The sequence below is a fragment of the Melopsittacus undulatus genome, chromosome 1 (assembly GCF_012275295.1).
Source record: "Melopsittacus undulatus isolate bMelUnd1 chromosome 1, bMelUnd1.mat.Z, whole genome shotgun sequence".
NCBI lineage: Eukaryota > Metazoa > Chordata > Aves > Psittaciformes > Psittaculidae > Melopsittacus > Melopsittacus undulatus.
This window is the reverse complement of record NC_047527.1, coordinates 149574555-149593442: the sequence shown is the minus strand read 5'-3', so window position 1 is coordinate 149593442 and position 18888 is coordinate 149574555. Positions and strand designations below refer to the sequence as shown.

General features: G+C 40.4%; 1 protein-coding gene across 2 annotated transcripts in view; it reads left to right on the top strand.

The window, feature by feature from the left end:
• The window catches only part of TNS3 (tensin 3), a 192842-nt gene extending 174195 nt beyond the window's left edge, over positions 1-18647 (top strand). For both annotated transcript variants that reach the window (XM_034062598.1, XM_034062597.1), the window contains 10 exons: positions 393-1036; positions 1666-1752; positions 3975-4106; positions 6103-6198; positions 7698-7775; positions 9472-9549; positions 13021-13189; positions 14168-14236; positions 14364-14390; positions 15351-18647. In XM_034062598.1, coding sequence (XP_033918489.1) covers positions 393-1036; positions 1666-1752; positions 3975-4106; positions 6103-6198; positions 7698-7775; positions 9472-9549; positions 13021-13189; positions 14168-14236; positions 14364-14390; positions 15351-15495 — 1525 coding nt within the window. In that variant the 3' untranslated portion in view covers positions 15496-18647. The remainder of the gene's footprint in view (positions 1-392; positions 1037-1665; positions 1753-3974; positions 4107-6102; positions 6199-7697; positions 7776-9471; positions 9550-13020; positions 13190-14167; positions 14237-14363; positions 14391-15350) is intronic.
• Positions 18648-18888: the final 241 nt, after the last annotated feature.

The window sequence follows — 18888 nt, the reverse complement described above, 5'->3', positions numbered from 1 at the left end:
CTGTTCAAATCTACTGGTATCCATTCCCTTTTAATGAAAAATCCTTTCTTTTTTATACCTCGTGTCGCCTCTTTTCCCTTCTTCTTCCTCCCACCTTCTCCCCATTCCTCCTGCCCCCATCAGCATAGCTAGATGGAGGGTGACATGAGGCAGAAGGTGAAAGACCTACACTTGAAGAAATGAGTGGTCAGGGTGGGGCTGGAATCCCTTGATCCAGCTGCATCACCAGGTCCTGCATATGTCAAAGAGCACCCTCAGGTATTGCCCTGGGTGAGGTGATTCCTTGTTTCAGTGATCGCTGCTGCAGTATGGATTGTACAGTGACACTTCAAGGGAATGATTTAGCTGTTGGTTTCTTCTTTTGTGTTCAAGTTCTGGCTTTTTTTCCATAGCTCTTCTGCAACAGAACGTTCTTGGCTTGAAAGCAGCCCTAAAGCTTCCCCGTCACTCCAGCTGTCAATGGGAAACAGCAGGCCACCAGGAGGTTACCGTGTGCCCTCGGAATTTTCCAACGCCGTGCAAGATGTCTCCCTCTTGTCTCATTTCCAAAGTCCAGGACTGCAAGTTGTCACCCTGAGCAGCCTGGAGAATTCACCAGCAGAGCCACAGGAAGAACCTGCAGTCAGCAGCAGTGCCCGGGCCTACCTGAGCTACAGTGGGGGCAGCAGGGGCAGTAGCTCTCCACAAGAGGAGAAACAAGCTGCTTTCATAGCCAATACTAGCATGTCTCCTAAAACTGTGAGCTCATCAGTGACAAGCGCAGAGGACAATGGTGTTTTGACACAAAACTTTATTACAGTGGCCTCTGGACTCAACAGCCAGAACAGTGCAGTCCAGCAGCACCCTGCAGGGAATCTTCATGCTCAACCACCTCTTCCAGAGAAAAAGAGGTCCTCCGAAGGAGACCGTTCCTTTGCCTCTGTGTCCCCTTCTTCAAGTGGCTTCTCTAGCCCCCACAGTGGGAGCACAATCAGCATCCCCTTCCCAAATGTCCTCCCAGATTTCTCAAAAATGTTAAGCACTTCCCCAGTGCCAGGTAGGTTTGTGCATTGTAGAAATGCAGATTGCATTAGGTTTTATACAAGTCTAAAAAAAACACTTTGACGATTTTAGAAGTGGGGATGGGGAGCAATGAAACGAAAATGGCACAGAGGACTTGAGTGTTTGCAGTAAGTGGCACCAGCTCAATGGGTTTGGATGTATTTCTCAAAGAGCAAGGCTGCAGAATTCTTTCTGCACTTCACTAGATGTCAGCCAAGGGCAACCTGCCTTTTGAACTGCCGAACTACAAGCAAGCAGTGTGGTGTCCAACTTCTTTCTATAAGGGCTGGCTTCTCTACACCCTTCTAGACCTGTGTCAGAATAGTTAAAAATGTAGATGTGTATTCACATCGAGAAGTTCGCATTTAATACAGCTTTACAAATGGAAGAGTTTTTAATATTTTATGGGGTTTACAAAACGAAACTTCCAGGAATGCCTTCAGAATGTTAGTGTACAGTGACACTGTGATGTTTGTTGGTTCTAAACCAGTTCAGAGTTCTAAATTGTCCTTTTAATCACAAGTGGTTTGAATAAGGAAGGTGATTGGAATTTGTAAGAACAGTAAAAAATGCTTTTGTGTTTAAGCAACATCTTGACCATTTTTTTTCCCTTCTATTTCACAGAAAACACAACTGATAAACACGTGACTGTAAAATTTGTCCAGGACACATCCAAATTCTGGTATAAGCCAGATATTTCAAGAGAACAAGGTATATGAAGCATACACATTCTTGCACATCCATTCACAGAAAGGCTGCTCAGAGAATTCTCCTTGAGTTGTTTTGATGCATACCTGATGTCTAAAGAAAATACAAGAAGAAATACAAAGCCCAGAAGGGCCACAGACAGCCTCACTTAATTTCTTTTGTCCAAAGGCTGAATTAAAGAGTGAAGGGCAGTCAAGGAGTCTCTAAACAACATTCAGTTGACCAGACAAATTCTTAGCCTAATGGAATGAGCTCCAAAGTCATCTAAATTTTCCGTGGTAGCTGCTGCAAATGTGCTTCACTGAAAAGCTCCAAGTTTTGGAATGGCAAATTATGTGTGAGGGAACTGCTCTCAGAAATGTTTTGAATACACGTGTGCTGCTCTGGCATGATCTCGGCCATGTGTGTTTCTCTGCACAAATAGGTTGAGATGCTAAACATCAAAGAATTAATTAGCCAGAAGTCACCATAAAGACATCCTCATCTACCAGTCATTCTGTAGCCTGAATTTCACTGCCAGCTGCAAGTGATATACATTATTTCTTGAAGGTCACAAAATAACACCCCCATGCAACAATAGTACAGATATAGTCCAACCCTAACCTATTCTATGATTCTATTCTATGATTCTGTGATTCTGTAGTACATCTATATGTAGATGTATTACTGAATGAGATAAAGCTGTAACTATATATGTGAAAATATATACATACAAACTTACATCTTGTCCATGCAACAGTGTGTAAGTAAAGCATGTTGGGTGCTTTGCAGATGCAATTGGTCTGATGGTCCTTGTGTCTGTATTGTAATACTCAGCTATACTGAATTCTATTTAATGAGTTCTAGCAGGATTTCAACCGGGATTCTTAAAATGTGGTTGTCAGAAAGTAAAAACTGAAACAGGGGAAGTTCAGGTTAGATATAAGGAAGAACTTCTCTGTGAGGGTGGTGAGGTGATGGCACAGGGTGCCCAAAGAAGTGGTGAATGCTCCATTCCTGGCAGTGTTCAAGGCCAGGTTGGACACAGGGGCTTGGAGCAACCTGCTCTAGTGGAAGGTGTCCCTGCCCATGGCAGGGGGTTGGAACTGGATGATCTTTAAAGTCCTTTCCAGCACAAACCAGTCTGGGATTCTGTGATTGTAAAAATGGTTGTTTTCTTCACCATCTGACAGCTAACAGAAGAGAATATAAATCTTGTCAACAGGAGAAACAGTTATGTCTGCATTTTCCTAATTTTCTGTTCCTACTCTTTTTAATGGAAAAAAATAAAGTGTGTGTGTTTATAATGTAATCATTGCTCAGGCCTTGCAAAACATGGCTTCATGCCCCATGTGCAGAATTTCCATGTTCTCTGTATACAATTAAAAGACTCCAGGGTCAAATCTGGGCTTTTTCCAGGGTATCTGTGAAGGCTTCCTGATCATTAGAAACTCTTAAAACAATCATGTATTTCCAAGAAGTTTAAAGGGGAAAAAAACTAAGGCAAAGCACTAATGTTTTATTTAGATCAAATTAAGGTCAATCATTAGATGAACCTTTTGAGTTTAAGGTTTTGGGCTGCTTGATTTCAAAGTCTGCAGCAGACTCATGCAAAGCAGAAGCATTTTCCCTGCAAACGGTTCCTCCTGGGGAGAACTTCATTTCCTACTTCCAGCAGAGCTCACATAATACAGATGTCAAATATTTCAATGCTTGGACAGTCAAAGAGTAAATATTCTCTTACGTTTCACTTGTTTCAACAGTAGTAAGGGAGTGAGACTCCTTAGTAGGAACAGAAACTCAGTGGTGGATGAAAACAAATCTGCTCCGTATGGTGAAGCTTCATAGGGAAATCAAAACAGTGCTATGTAGTCAGCATGGGAATGAGAGTGTGCTCTCTGCCATGCTTCTAACAAGTTGACTAAATGTAAGCAGGAATCAACTTGCTCTTGCACTGGTTGTAAGAATCCTTGGTGGGACCTGCATGTCCTTCTCAGCTTAAAAATGAGTCAGGATCTATACTTCAGACGTATCTTGAAATAAGTATCTGTGAGATTTGCACAAGATGTTTCCACTCATATCCCCTAATATGCTTGACTGTATTATCTTCTGCAGCAGTGGGGGCAGGGAAAAGGATCTTTACTTCCCTTAGTCTCCTATTAATTACAGATTTTGATTTCTGTACTTCTTGGGTATATGCATTGTTCTGGAATTGTTTTTCTCTCTGTTTCCTGGAATCCCTGCAGCCATTGCTGTTCTCAAGGACAAGGAACCTGGCTCATTCATTGTTCGAGACAGCCATTCCTTCCGGGGAGCCTATGGACTAGCGATGAAAGTTGCTACACCACCTCCTTCTGTGCTGCAGTTAAACAAGAAAGGTACTCCATGTTCTTGTATCTATTATTTAACAAGCCATATATACTAGGAAGTTCTTACTAAAGGGTAACAATCTAGAGGAATCTCCCCTCTTCTAGTAAATGCAACTTGAATTACAGGCTCCCTTTGGTACCTTGTTAAATGAGATTGGATAAATTGTCTGTTGTACTTTATAGTTTCCCCATGGCTTGTAAATGTATGGTCACTATAGCTGTGCATGTAATTGTGCCTTAGCAACCTAATAGAAAAACATGGGTCCTCCCAGGCAACCAGAAATCTGCCTTTGATCCACATATCACCCTGTAAAGCTTTAGCTTGGCTGGAAGGTTGAATATTTTTGGCCCTAAGGTTTCGAGACAGTTCTGCATTATATATAAATCTGAGGAGGTTCCCTAAGGAAAGATGATAGTTGTTTAAAAGGAGTGATTAAATACACCTACTCTCCCCAGCTCCAGTGCCTCCATGCATAACTTGTGCCTGATAGTTGTGAAAGATAAAATGAGGAAAACATACAGAAAGCAAGTTATTTCAAGTTCTGGTACTGCAGTGTCTTAATGAAGTGTTGTGTCTTAAACCACAACAGGAGTGCACAGGGGCAGTGATGGCAACAAGGATGTAAATGGAGAGTGGCTGTAGGTGATTTTAGTAATGATTTTTTCCATCATCAGACCCATGAACTCCAGAATACATGGAAGTTCAAACTCTACTTGCCTTAGAGAGCCAGTTTGTGTTAGTTGTGCCACAGACAAGTGGTAAGAGAACTTAGCTGAGACTGCAGCATTCTTCCACTTCTTACTGTGTGATATTTAACTCTTTTGATTCCCACTGTTTCATCCTAGAAGGCACAAATCTGTTCAATTTTCTGCAGATTTTCTTGTTCCAGGCTTCCCTTTCTCACATAGCCCTGCTTTCACTCAGTTTATACATACACTCTGGGAGCATAACAGCAAACAGTAAGCTGTTTGAAAAGGTGGTCTTTGCAATATTTGCTTGCATGTTTCTGCTGTCCAGATTAATGTGTTCATCTGTATTAGCTTGAAAATCAGCCCCTGAAGTCCTGTGTTTCCTGGACTGTGGCTGGTAGATCAGAGTTAAAAGGAGCTTTTGTGTGTTGCTGCTCTTTTGTTAAGGTTTGAATGGTTGGGTAACTTTGTCCTATCGCTATGAAATAACCCTTAAATTGCTTGGAGAGCGAATCAGTTTCTAGTCAGGTGTGAAATACTGTGAACCAGCCTTTCAAGAAGTAATGAAGTTTTCTTATTTATTTGTGTGCGTATGTAAGTTTAAAAGAATATTAAAGCTCAAGGGAATTTTTCTGTGTCTCTTGGACTTTGAACCTCCTCCTTACATCCAACTTAACCTTTTTGATTTGTCTAGGACAATAAACCAGAGAGAAAAACTTCAAAAACCTGATGAAACCTGGGGATTTCATGTAATTGTTTTCAGGAGCAAAGACTTAGTGTAAAACTGCAAACACTCTAAAACTTCACTGAGAGACATGGCATTACCTTGGTATAGCTCAATTGTCTATTGCTTTAATCTGGAAGAGCTGTGTGAGCAAAACCATCACTAGAAATCTGAGTGTTTTGTCACACTTTTACGTGTCACAGTGGATAAAATTTCTTCCAGTGGTTAGAAATTCTGCACAGAATTCTGATGCACATTGGTAACCATTAGATTTCCAAATTTCTGTTCCTGTCTGTAGTTGGGAGCCTGCTTGGAAACCAGTGTGTTTTCGGCTGTCACTCACAGTTACAAAACCTTTTCCTGTGGCTGTCTGTCTAAAGTGAGCTATTTGCTTGTTTGTTTTTTACAAAACAGCCTTTTTACTACAGCTTGTAACCTTGCAGCAGGCAGGTCTAATATATTCTTTGCATGTTGTATATAAAACATTTGGTGGTAATGTGGAAAACTGCTTCACAAAGACCTGCTAATTCATGAGACTGTTGTCTCTTCATTGCTTCTCTTCATGAGCCTTCTTTTCTTTTTTCCACACAGTTGGAGATTTGTCAAATGAACTTGTAAGGCATTTTCTGATTGAATGCACTCACAAGGGGGTGCGCTTGAAAGGATGCCCAAATGAACCATATTTTGGTAAGTACAGTACATCACAGGGACACAGAAAATGGAAACAGTTTGCATTTGCCAGAGATGTTTTATAGACTTGGTTTGAGTGCAAATGAGAGAATACTAATTTCTCATAAGTCCTGATGGTTTCTGTAGGAATGCATTCTGAGGTTAGAGGAGCTTTGTACATGTTTACCTTAAGTATATGTGCAAGCTTGACTACTACTACCAATGTAGCTGCAGACAGTTGAGCTAGATGACTGTTCCAGGTTTCACTGATTCAGGACCTTCACCTTAATTTGACCTGTGCTGTATGTATGCTGTGTATTAGCTGGCTAAAATGGCATCAGAGTGGGACAAAGTACATTATGCTGTGTCAGCCTACCTAATGTAGCATGATGAAAGCACACTACCTGTTGTGGCAAACAGCCAAACATCTGCTTAGCTGCTCACTCACTTGCTTTCCTCAGTGGGGCAGGAGGGAAAATACGATGAGAAAGCTCATGGGTTGAGGTAAAGACAAGGAGGTTTCTAACCAGTTATTACTGTGGGGGAGAGAGACTGAAGTTGGGGGAAATAACTTAATTTTTTTTACCAGTTAAAATCTATATTCAGGTAGTGAGAAAAAAACATTAAAGTAACACTTTTACTTCTCCTTTTCCCAAGCTCAACTTCACTCTTCCCCACAGACTCCTTACTGCTTTTTCCTTGTTGAGGCGTTGGGTTTTAGAACCTTCATTTTTGGGGTTCTAAAAATGAGGCTGGTTTAGGTTGAACCTAAAATTGAATTTTTCTCAAGTGCATGATTATTATGTTCAATGTTTGTTGGTAAACAGGATCTAAGGATGGCTTTTTGTACAAGGAGGCTGATGAATATCATGCCTTCATCTGACTTCTTATAGTCTTACAGACTTCTTAAAGACATGCTAATGTCAAAGATAACTAATGTGTTATTATTTTAAGTCAAGTCCGAACGACAAAAGGGACTTTGAAAAGAAGAATAATTTCTCTAGACCATCTTTGATGCTTTCAGAAGCACAAAATAGGTATGTGTAGACAGAGCACTATGCTGTGGAGACTGGGTGGCTCAGAGGCAGAACTCCTTTTTCTCTGCCTCACATAGCTTTGACCCCTTGTGCTCTTACCACCTTCATAAAATTCTACTACATATAAGGCAGCTGAAGTTAAGAGCATTGAAAGGAATTTACTGACTTTCATGTTACTTTTTTTTTGTCATTTTTGTGCTTTCTCCATTTAAAGCAAAAGTTAGGATTTAAGCAGCAAAAAAGGGGCATATGATTGTGATTAGTGAGTTCAAGTACATCCAAGTGGGAAAGTGCTGGGAAGCATGAATACGTTAGAGTTGACCAAAGACGGTCTCAGCTTAGGTGCCAAGAGAATATTTTTTAAAGGGCAGGGGGGAAGGCCCCTTGATCTATAAAATACTTGCGAGCCAACATAACTGTTCAGCATTCTTGTTGTCTGCCAAGTTAACTGTGCATGTCTTGTTACTCTTCTGACCACAGGGAGTTTGACAGCTCTGGTGTATCAGCATTCCATCACCCCACTGGCATTGCCCTGCAAGCTCCTCATCCCAGACAGAGGTAAGCTTGTTAAAGTACAGAAGAGATACTCAGCCAAGCTCTGCTTCAAAGTGCCAATGGCTGAAGACAGGTGAAGATGTGACAAGCTGAGATCTAAGCAAGAATGCAGAGGGAAGAAAGCTGTGTTTTGAAAGTGGTTCTTCAATACTGCTGATAACTCTTACCCAACATGTAGCTGTGAGCAGACTAGTACTGTGATATTCCAGTTACAAATACATGTGTCATGGAAATCCACACAGTAATTCTACCACATAGGAAGACAAATGTACTTCTCAGACATGAAATTACACCTGTTTAAGGTTAGCTGTAGCCACTCATTCAGGTCTGGGTAGCAAAAGGGAAGGCAAGTAGATAAAGAAAACCAAGTGTCCTGAGTATGACATTGACAGGGAGGCAGCAGCAGCTTACATAGGTCCAAATATTGTTTAAGTAAGTGATCAAAAAGCCTGTGTTAAATCATGGGACTGTAATTCTAATTCTGGTTATGGTGATTTTGTAAACCACTCTTAAGACAACAGCAAAATGTAGTTCTGGCTTTCCCCAAATTCAGTTGTCTGTTACTCTCCCACATGAAGTGAACACCACATGTATTACTGAAATGTTAAACATTCTTGTGGTTTTCTACTGAACTCTGTAAGCGTTTGTTAAAGGCCATATGTGAGTGTTCAAACATAGCATTGGAATTATGCAAATACATTAATGAAACCATTTTAGCACAAAAACATGATACAGTAGATGTGACCAGAGATCTCTTTATATGGCAAAGGAGCGTGGTAGGTGGGCTTGTTCTCCCTATCCTGCTCACCTAAAATGGAAAGCTCCTTCACTCTGGCAGAAGTGCAGGACTGAAATGTTTGCCTTGTCCTGGATAAACATGATCAGAGTGAATTTTTATTGTGGATTTATTTTTTAATCCAATTTGATCACACACTTCAAGATGGTTCTTCTGTGGTTAATAATTCTGGACATGGTGTGCGGACTATTTAAAGCATATGGCTAACTAACTCCAAACATGATAATACTGTCACATACCCTATTACCACTTTCTTCCTCATTTGAATGGATTCAAAGACAGCATGCATCATGTTAAATAGAGCAGTGAGTCTTTTTACATGCATATATGTAACTGAAAGAGCATGCTGATGGACAGTTTTCTCACTGGTTTTAATTGGGAGGCAAACATTCCACTGCTGTCTTAATAGTTCAGATGTTTGTTTTCTACATCAGTATGAAGAAAAGAGGATTATGTTGTCATGTTCTGAATCAAAAGACAATTAATTGATTTCATTGTAGAAACACAATTTCTTTATGCCTAAATTAGTGTAAATAATACAGAATAAAGAAGATAATGAAAACTGCACTATTTAAAATGAGTGTTATAATAAGGGAATAGAGCTATTACTATTGTTTTAATGTGGTGGTGTGTGTCCCCCTTATGCTGCGTAGTTATGTCTTACTGTCAGGAAGTAAAGGTTGAGCATCCCTCCTGCAATGCTGGAGGCAAAGAAAAAAATGATGCAGCACAAAAGCCACATGAATGACTGTAGTTGCAATTACAAGATTATTTCAGAGTTCTGGCCAAGACTTGGCCAGTGGGTGAGATGACAGTTCTAAAAGCTGAATCCATTCTTGTCTGAGTGCGTTGATCTGTCAGTTCAAGTCCAAACAAGACATGGGCTGTGTTTTCTGTTTGCAGATCCCTTGGAGGAGACAGCAGAAACTTCTCCACAGACTGCTGCAAACTCGGCAGCGGAGCTTCTTAAACAGGGTGCAGGTCTGTTAAACCTTTACTTTGCATTTGACTGGCACCAAATTTTGTGTCTTACAGCCTGAGAGAAGCCGAAGCTTAGACTAGACTGGAGGATGTTTGAAGGAATCAGTTAAATTTAGACTGCTGTGTAGAAGTGTAAAGGGCATTGTGAGGATATATGCCAAATTCTTTTTGGTTTCTGCAACCAGGTCCTAAACTCTACAACCCTGTGTTTGCTTTCCAGTCACGCCTCCCATGGGAATCTGAGGCACACATAGACTGGCTCAAGCACAACAGTTTTTAATCGGCCACATTGCTTTCGTAACTGATGAACTTAGAGAAAGTATTTTCAACCGGTGGTTGCAGAGGTTCATGAACTATGTCTGAGTTCTGAGAAGGGCAACTAAAGTACGTGTTCAGTAGCAGTCATAACACACTGTTGTTGGACATGGTGCTCTGAGTACCCCTTTATAATCTTATAGCTGTCCTTAATAGAAATGCAGCCAGTGTGTTACTCCCCTATATAGCGTCCAGGGGATCCTGTCCATGCGCTCCCATGCTCCCTGGGTTTCAGACTGCTATGAATTCTCACCAGGATCTGTCTGTCCACCAGATTAGTCCCATTAGAGCAGGAGAATACACTGCATTAGACACACTCTGTGCCTGTATGAGAATGCTGCCTCTTTGCCCCCACCCAGTTCAGGGCATTTCTGAAGGGGGCAGTTGCCAAGCTCAGCTGCTCTGGAGAGTGTTGCTCCTTGCTTGTGCAGCAGTCTGCTTTGATCTGAGTACCCCTTCAAGTGCTGTTAATCAAGCAGGAATGTGTGGCTGAGGCAATGGCAAGCCTTTGTGAGGCTGTGCCAGGAGTGAGCACACATTGGCCTTGGCCTTTCTGTCTGACAGGTTTGTTGTGGCCAACAGGGGAAAAGAAACTAGGAGGACTCATTTCTGTAGAACTTTCCCTCTTCCAAACCTGCCTGGACGTGTTCCTGTGTGACCTGCTTTAGGTGGCCCTGCCTTGGCAGGGGGTTGGAGCAGGTGATATCCAGAGGTCTCTTCTAGCCCTGGCAATTCTGTGAAAACCCAGGAAAAGAGGCATGTGTTGTCTTTTGAGAAATGTTGGTTCTCCTTGACCAGGCAATGCTTCTCAAACAGAAAGGAATAATCCTTGCTTCATCTGGGGCAGTAGGCAGGTAACTCCTTATGGCAGTTATCACACCATGAGTCATTTGGGAAACTTAGTACATTTGGGTTTTAGTTGCTGGTGATTTTGCTTTTAGACAGGGGTTTGGGACATGAATAGATTAATTAGGGGAGATGCTCAGAGGGTTTTTTGCCTAGATACATCATTTCCCACCGATTTTCCATGTTTCAGAGGTCCTTCTGCAGTCAGAGAGACATTCTAATTGTGGAATTCAGTACTGAAATGCAGACCCAAAACATAAATTGCTTCTTTTCCAATGCTCTGAGCTGTGTGGGCACCTGCAGTTTAGCCAAAGCAGATTCACTTTTTCCCTGTCCTGCTTTACAAGCAAACAAATAAGATTTATTTTCCTGAAGGATTGTTTTTTTATATCTGTCTGAAAAAACCTAATGAGCATTTCCAGTCATTATCTGAAGGCAGAAGCTGACTGGAAATCCTTTGGAAATCCTGTGGAAAATGAGAGCAGCACCATTGCAGGCAAGCTGCACTGCACAAAAGACACATGTATTCCTTTTGCTTTAGCCTTGAGTATCATTTCTGAGGGATTGCTGTCATTAGATTCCCCATCTAACATTCCCCATGGTCTTAATTAAGGTATCTTCCAGCCTTTCTCATTACCTGTCCTTTCCTGTAATCTCCTTAAGCTGACGCTTTCCAGTACTTCTGAAACAGGTTCCACTTACTGGTTTTTATGCTACAGAAGTAAAGAAAGACACAGTATTTGGTGACGTGTTTTGAACTGTCACATTGAGGGCAATTTAGACAAAATGCTTGGCTGATTCATTTAGAAGCAAAACTTGAACACATTCTGTTGACACCAATGCAGTCTGTGACAGAAGAGGAAGGGAAGCACTTCATCTGAGTCTCCAGAGTGGAGTGTGACTGTGAAACAAGGCAAGCTTCCTGTGGTGGAAAGGGCTGAAAGGATAATGAAGAGCTTTAGAACTATACCAAACATACACAGTAATGATGTGAGGAGAGTTTATGGTCTGGAATGTTATTTATCATTTTGGATAGACATGACAGAAAGCTGTTCAGTGAGGAAGGCCTCATTGAACTTGCCATTCATCATCTTAAATCCCTCTCTGCATGAATTGTAATTGAATAGTAATTGATTCAAACAAAGGTTGTTGAAACAATCACACCAGTGTGCAAGTACATTTGGGAAATTTGATGCTTTCAAATGAAATAAAACAAATCTCTGGATCCTTTCTTTCACTGACAGACTCCAGAGCTTGAAGTTACTGGGCTGATCATCATTCTGGGATCTAACTCATGCTTATGCAGTCATTAACGGTGCAACTGCTAGGTTGTTTTGAAAGTGCCAATGCCTAGCTGTGTGCTTTATGTAGCTAGTCATAGGAGAAAGCTTTAGTCAGGTTACAGAATAGCCATATGAGAAGCTATTAGATTTAATTTAGTCTTTGCTTTCATATTAGGGTTGGCAAGTCAAACTAAACTGCTAAACAGATGAAATGTTAGATGGTAATTTGCATGCATCAGCTGCCAGAGTTGTAACCTGTCCTGGATACCTATGCAAATATTTTATCAAAACACAAAGTCTGTCATCACTGGTGTTTCACTATAGATGTGTTTAATCCTGCTTGTTTGTGCTGCAGAGTAAGACAGAGGACTTTCCAAGAGCAAAAATGCTCTTAACCTGCTTGTAAATTTTACTTTATACCAAAGTGTTTAAGTCCCAGAGTATTTAAGCCTGTGAATAATTCTATATAATAGTAATTAACACTGTATGATGTTATATGGCACAGTTACCATACAGTACTGTCTAGTATTATACAGTATTATAGTCTAGTATATAATGCTACATAATATTAATACTTACTTTCATAGTGTTTGCTGCAGATTTGATATGAGACAGGCCTGTGATCTCCAAAATTTAGTCTTGAACTATGAAGAAAACTCTTCCCTGTGAGGGTGCTGAGGCGCTGGCACAGGGTGCCCAGAGAAGCTGTGGCTGCTCCATCCCTGGCAGTGTTCAAGGCCAGGTTGGACACAGGGGCTTGGAGCAACCTGGTCTAGTGTGAGGTGTCCCTGCCCATGGCAGGGGGTTGGAACTGGATGATCTCAGGGTCCTTTCCAACCCAAACCAGTCTGTGATTCTATGAAGCAAAAGTGGAACATGGTGAGGCACACACAAAAGGTTTGCTGCTGGTACTCCCTGTTTTCTTTACAAAGGTGGAAAGTTTACTTGGTTTGGTTTTGTTCAAGACAACCTGTTTGATTGCTGCTTCGTAATGACCTCTCAGAGTCTTTCCCATCTTTCATTACAGCATGTAATGTCTGGTACCTGAACTCAGTGGAGATGGAGTCCCTCACAGGCTACCAGGCAGTACAGAAAGCCTTGAGCCTGACACTGATGCAAGACCCTTCTCCTGTCTCAACCGTTGTCCATTTCAAAGTGTCTGCGCAGGGAATCACATTGACAGATAATCAAAGAAAGTAAGAGAATATCCAGCCTTGTCCCCTACATGTGTTGTCTGCTGTTGATTTTCCTGGTTACATTTTGCACTCTCTGTCTCAGAGGATAATAGGATATATTAAGGAATGACAGTGAAGGAGTCAGCTGTCCAAATGACTGGAAAATGAATGTCTGAAGCTATGGTTGTTACATTCCACATGTCAGATTATACATCTGGAAGGTCACTTTACCATGGCTTTTTTTTCTAATGAATGGTTGTTTCTAATGAAAGGGAAAGTAATGGCTTTGCCAGCATTTGATATTCAGCCTATTCACCGAAATAATTTATCTTCATGATATCCTTCACCAGTACCAACAGAATTGGCCTAAGCAGACATTGCACATCACTGTGTAATTGAAATAGGGCTTCGGATAGCCTATAAAATACTATGATAGAAAGGTAATTTATGTTTACTTTGTACTGAATGCTGTTAAGGCTACCTCAAAGTCTTCAGCTTTGATAACTGACAGTTACAAAGGAGGGACAATAGGAATCTGTTCTAGGTTAAAAAAAAGAAGTGCCAGACTTCTTAATTCCGTGGGGTCTGCAAGTGTTTACAGCAGATCAGGGACAAAACCTTACCTGATAATGCCTATGAGTGCTTGTATTTTGAAACTTAATATATTCACAAGTTCCAAGAAGTTGCATCTCCACAGACACAGTATCTAAATAGCCATTTTTTTGTAAAAACCCTCACATTTCATGCTTCTAGTTCTTTTTATTAGCTTGAGGGTCAGTTTTCCTTTGGTTCAAAAACTTGACGTTACTATTCTAAATATGGATTTATGTGGTTGGAGCAGTTCAGGTGGCTTTCAAAGTCACTCATAGATAGCAAAAAGAGTACATTGTCTTTGTTAAATTGAGATGAAATGTAGTTTATTTTCCAGATCTGTTTATTGCTTAATTTTTTAAAGCATCTTAACTATTCCTAAAATTTCATTTCTTTCTTTCTACCCAGACTCTTTTTTCGGCGACATTATCCAGTCAACACTGTTATTTTCTGTGCTTTGGATCCACAGGACAGAAAGTAAGGAAGACAAGTTGTGTTTCTAATGTGCTGTTTATATTGTTGATCTAAAGGAAAAAAACTTAACATAGGTTTCATTTTTATTTCTTTTTTTGTTTTCTTTACTGTTTCCTACGTGGACAACCAGATGGATGAAAGATGGCCTTTCTGCAAAGTAAGTGGGCACCTGTCTGAGTCTCTTTTAACTGAATGTTTTAGGAATATCAGTTCCTTAGTGTTCTGTATTATCCTTGTCAGAGATGTAGAAGGGAAAGCAGCTGTTTGAGACAAAAATCTCTCTGCCCACTGTAATTAGACTTTAGTTACTTCATCTGCACCTCTGCAGTCAGGGCCTAATTATGTGATAGTGGGACGTCTGGAGCCAGAGTTAGTGTGGTTTATTAAGGCTGCAGGTCTATGATTTGGCTAAAGTTTCAGAAATGAAAGCAGTCATTTGCTACTCAGTTCTGTGTTCCATTTGTCCAGCAATGCTAACACAAGCTTACTTGTCCCACTCAGACTGATAGCTCTAAAAAAGAACAACCCCCTAGCAGATAGATAAAAACACTCCCAGCAGTACTAGTGTATGGCAAAAATAAATACTTACAGTGGATTGCAAAGCACTTTCTGTTAAAGGCAAGCATCATTTTTCCCCCCTTACCAAAAGAAACCCCCTAAACAGGGAAAGCTTAGGTACTGCCTTCTGGAAAGAAACAGAAGTAGATTGCTTAAATCCTATTTCCAGTACTCTGTCTGCTGAGATCCATGTCCTTCAAACACACTTTTTAGGTCATTTCTGACACACCACACCAAATACCCCACAAGGCAGGTAAACGAACAGCAGTACTGAATCAGATTAAATATATTCCCCAGGGTCAGCAGCATGTCTCTGACAGCAAACAGTGATGGATGCAGTACAGAGTAGAAGGAAGGGGACAGTCTCTTTAGCTGATTGTGGCTGTCCTGAGCCACTTAGGAGATCCCAAGTTGGCTGCTGCACCTGAACCACTGTTTAGCAGTCACCCAGGACCTTGTGGATCAGAAGAGATGAAGTCTTATTTGTGCTTTTGGCTTGTGCAGTATCGTTTCTGCTTTATGAAATGAGGCAATGCCTGTCTGTCTGTTGCCCTTGCAGAGTATTTGGGTTTGTTGCCCGGAAGCAAGGCAGTGCCACGGACAACATATGCCACCTGTTTGCAGAGCATGATCCAGAGCAACCTGCCAGCGCCATTGTGAACTTTGTATCAAAGGTCATGATCGGATCCCAGAAGAAGATCTGATGCCTTCACATCCTTGACTCAGAGCTCTTCACTGATTCCACTGAAGGAAAGCACTGTGAGAGAAGGAGAAAGCATATTCAGCAGCAACGCCTGACCCTCGTCATTCCTAAGAAGGAAAGCAGAGGACGGTCTGGCTGCATTCTGTCACAAGAGCCTTGTGTTTGCCTTTTCTTTGAAGATGCCTCTAACTTAACAAAGCATTATTTCTTTGGTTTTATATCAAAGGACAAAACAAAAGAAGGTGGGTCCCACACAAACCCATGAGGCCCAAACCTGAATGAAGCATAAATGAAAACTTTTCTCCTGAAGGGTTTCTGATATATTTTCACATGCTGTTTCTCATCATCTGTTGGAGCAGAAATACTCACTAGGCTGTGCTACTTCTTTTGTGCAGAAAATGTTTTGTATAACCTCCAAAGACACTTGCCATAGTTGCATCAATGGTAGCTGTAGGCCTTGCAAACATGCTCTTAAGGGAATGATGGTCTGAGGGAAGACTATTTGCTCTTCCCTTCATCCTTATGTGATCAGTGATGGGAACTGAATGGAGAAAGGGGAAGGTGTACGTGAAGAGAAGGTTTGTGCAGGTTGATTTCTGATCAGGAGCGGAAATGTGGAGCATTCAGGGAGGTTGCTCTGTGTTAAGAGGGCTGGGCTGGTTTAGTTGGAAAAATAATAAATAGGGGAGAGGTGGCAGAAAAAAGTTGTGTGGAAATCTGTAATTGGGATTTTTGTATTATTTTTTATACAGAGAACTAAGCAGGGAAGATTCTGTATTATAATAATTACAGGATAAAAATGAGGGAAAAGAAGAAAACTTTATAATTTATGTGTTTTTTAACCTTTGCCGGATTATTTATAGATCTCGGATCTTTGTATGTCATAGAGATACTCTTATACGAGGCCATTGTGGGGCTTTGCCTCTTTAGCTCTATTTTGCATAAGTAGAAGTGTTTATAGCCTGTGCCTTGCTAAATAGAGTCGCATAGTTTGACTTTTGTCTTACAGTGATAAGCTACTTCCCATTTCCTGTCTCTGCAGTACTGTTTTGGTAGTAATATTTGTTCCCCTACCTAATATATAATTCTATTTGTGCATTCTTCCAGCCCCACTTTTTTGGAGTTTTGTGGATTTTTTTGCCCTTTTTTCCCTTTGATCTTTAGGAACTATTTTTGGTTTATAATATCTTTTTTAAGAATTCCTTGAGTTTGGAAATCCAAAAGGGAATAGAATATATTTTGTTACTCTGTCCCACTTCTTGAGAGCATTTTATGTAATGATTTCTACAAGTATCACACTTGTACAGATCTCTGTATGTGTACATTGGTATTTTAAATGCATAACAAAGTGCTGGTTACCTTTACAGAAAGCTGATAAGGTAGATTACAGTGGAAAACTTCACGAGGAGAGCAAGCCACTGAAGCCTACTCTGGAACTCCCATTCACTTCAAAAAGAGCAGTACTAGACCCCTGTATCACAACTGATGGTAATGAAACAGCTTCACTTGTGACAGTGCTGAAAAGCTTCACTGCCTCTATTTGTGTGGCTGTCAACATTATAGCAGCAAACTGAGAAATAAAATGACATGCTGAATTTGGTATGCCAGTGCATGAGGCACTGGATCAACTAGTAACTGTACCCACTTGGAGGATTTCATCATTTTATTCACTTTTACTAAGTAATAGTTAAATGGAATGGGGAACTCTGATTGGGCTGTATGGTAAGAAGTTTCCACCAATTTGGTCTGTCCTGTATAAATTATGATCTGTCTTATACTAACAGCTCTCTCCCTGTTTCCTAAAGTATTAGGATCATGGAAACGTTAGTCAGTGACCATAGCCAATGTTATAGATGTAACTATGAATTTTGTATAAATAACTTGATACTTTTCAAAAGGAAAGGGGTGAGGAACAGAGGGAGAGAGAAAAAATATTTGAGGTTTAGTGTATTTGGACCGGGAAGTGGAGAATCAGTAGCAGTGGGCATTGGATGTCTGTAAAAGGGTGAAGCAATCCAAAGCATAGTAGCTACCGTTGAAGCAACAAAGGCAAGTGCCTCTGATTTGTACCAAATACTTCTGTTCTTCTCACACAGAGGTATACCACTTAAACAGTGTTCATGTACCATCCAAAAGGGAATGCAGCTCTTGAGGAGTTTTGATCCTTTTGAAACATGTGAGGACAAGTTTCCTTTTAATATTCAGCCAGTTGAAGGCCAGTGAATTTCTCCAGCTGACATCTCAATTACATGTAAGTCTGAATTAGATTTAAATCCGATGTGTTGTGAGCACTGAAATGAGAAGGAATTTTTACTACATTTTTTTGCTTCTGTAGATGACACTTAAATTCCAGTGTGTCTTGTTAGACACCATGTGTTGGCCTTTGGGCTGAAAATAAAGTGTCCTTTTTCCCCCTAATTTTATAATTCCCATTCAGGGCCTTATTTTTTAGTCCCTGTACTTTCTCAAACTGCTGGATTCAAGAGCATAAGGAATTGAACGCTGACATTCCTGGTGGTGTTTCCTGGGAGTTTAGCTCTACTTGGTAAGTGGGGAGAAAAGAAGTTGCCCTGTTTCTAAGGGAGGTGTTTTATTATGCGTTCCTTTGGATTTTATATTGCCACCTGCTTTTGCTTTTAATGAATTAAAAAATGCACAAAGCAAAATAATTCTGTATGTACCATTATGTAGTGTATGTAGAAAGTTATTCATGAAACACTTGTTCATGGCAAATACAAGACTAAATAGTTAATACAGCACTTTCTTTCAAGGTTTTTTGGTAGATGTGTATATGCAGTTTCATAACTAATGGCAGCAAGTGACATACGTATTTAGCCAGACTCCTATTAACCTTCTTAGTAAATGTACTACTATAATCGTACAGTGTTAAACTACAAAAATGCTAAAAGCCATGTTTTTAATTGAATGATTTCCATGTATCCCACAGTATCATTAAAAAAATAATCTCATGTTTCCTTCTTGGTTTTACCTACTAGTGCAAATTATTGTCTTTTTCTTGAAACTGTAAAGAAGCATCAGAAGGTCTCCACTGTGTAAATGAATGTTCTATAAATTCTCTGTATAGTCTTTTTCTCTGCTCTTCAGATATCACCTCTGTTCAGATTATAATAAAATGATGAATGTGAAATTTCACAACACAATGTTACAGGGCAGTCTGCTTGGAAAGAACATTACCTTCTGGCAATGCTAATAACCAAAACCTTGGTGAGATAAGAATAGTCTGTGTGCTGGAACAGGGGTTTTGTTTAGTTCCTTCAAGATTTCTTTCAAGGACTTGATGTCACATGAGTCTGTGTTCATGGTTCAAGTCTAGTTAATGCGTATGATTTTCCTAGTTCATTTGCTGTTCTAATGATATAAAAGTGCCTTTTTC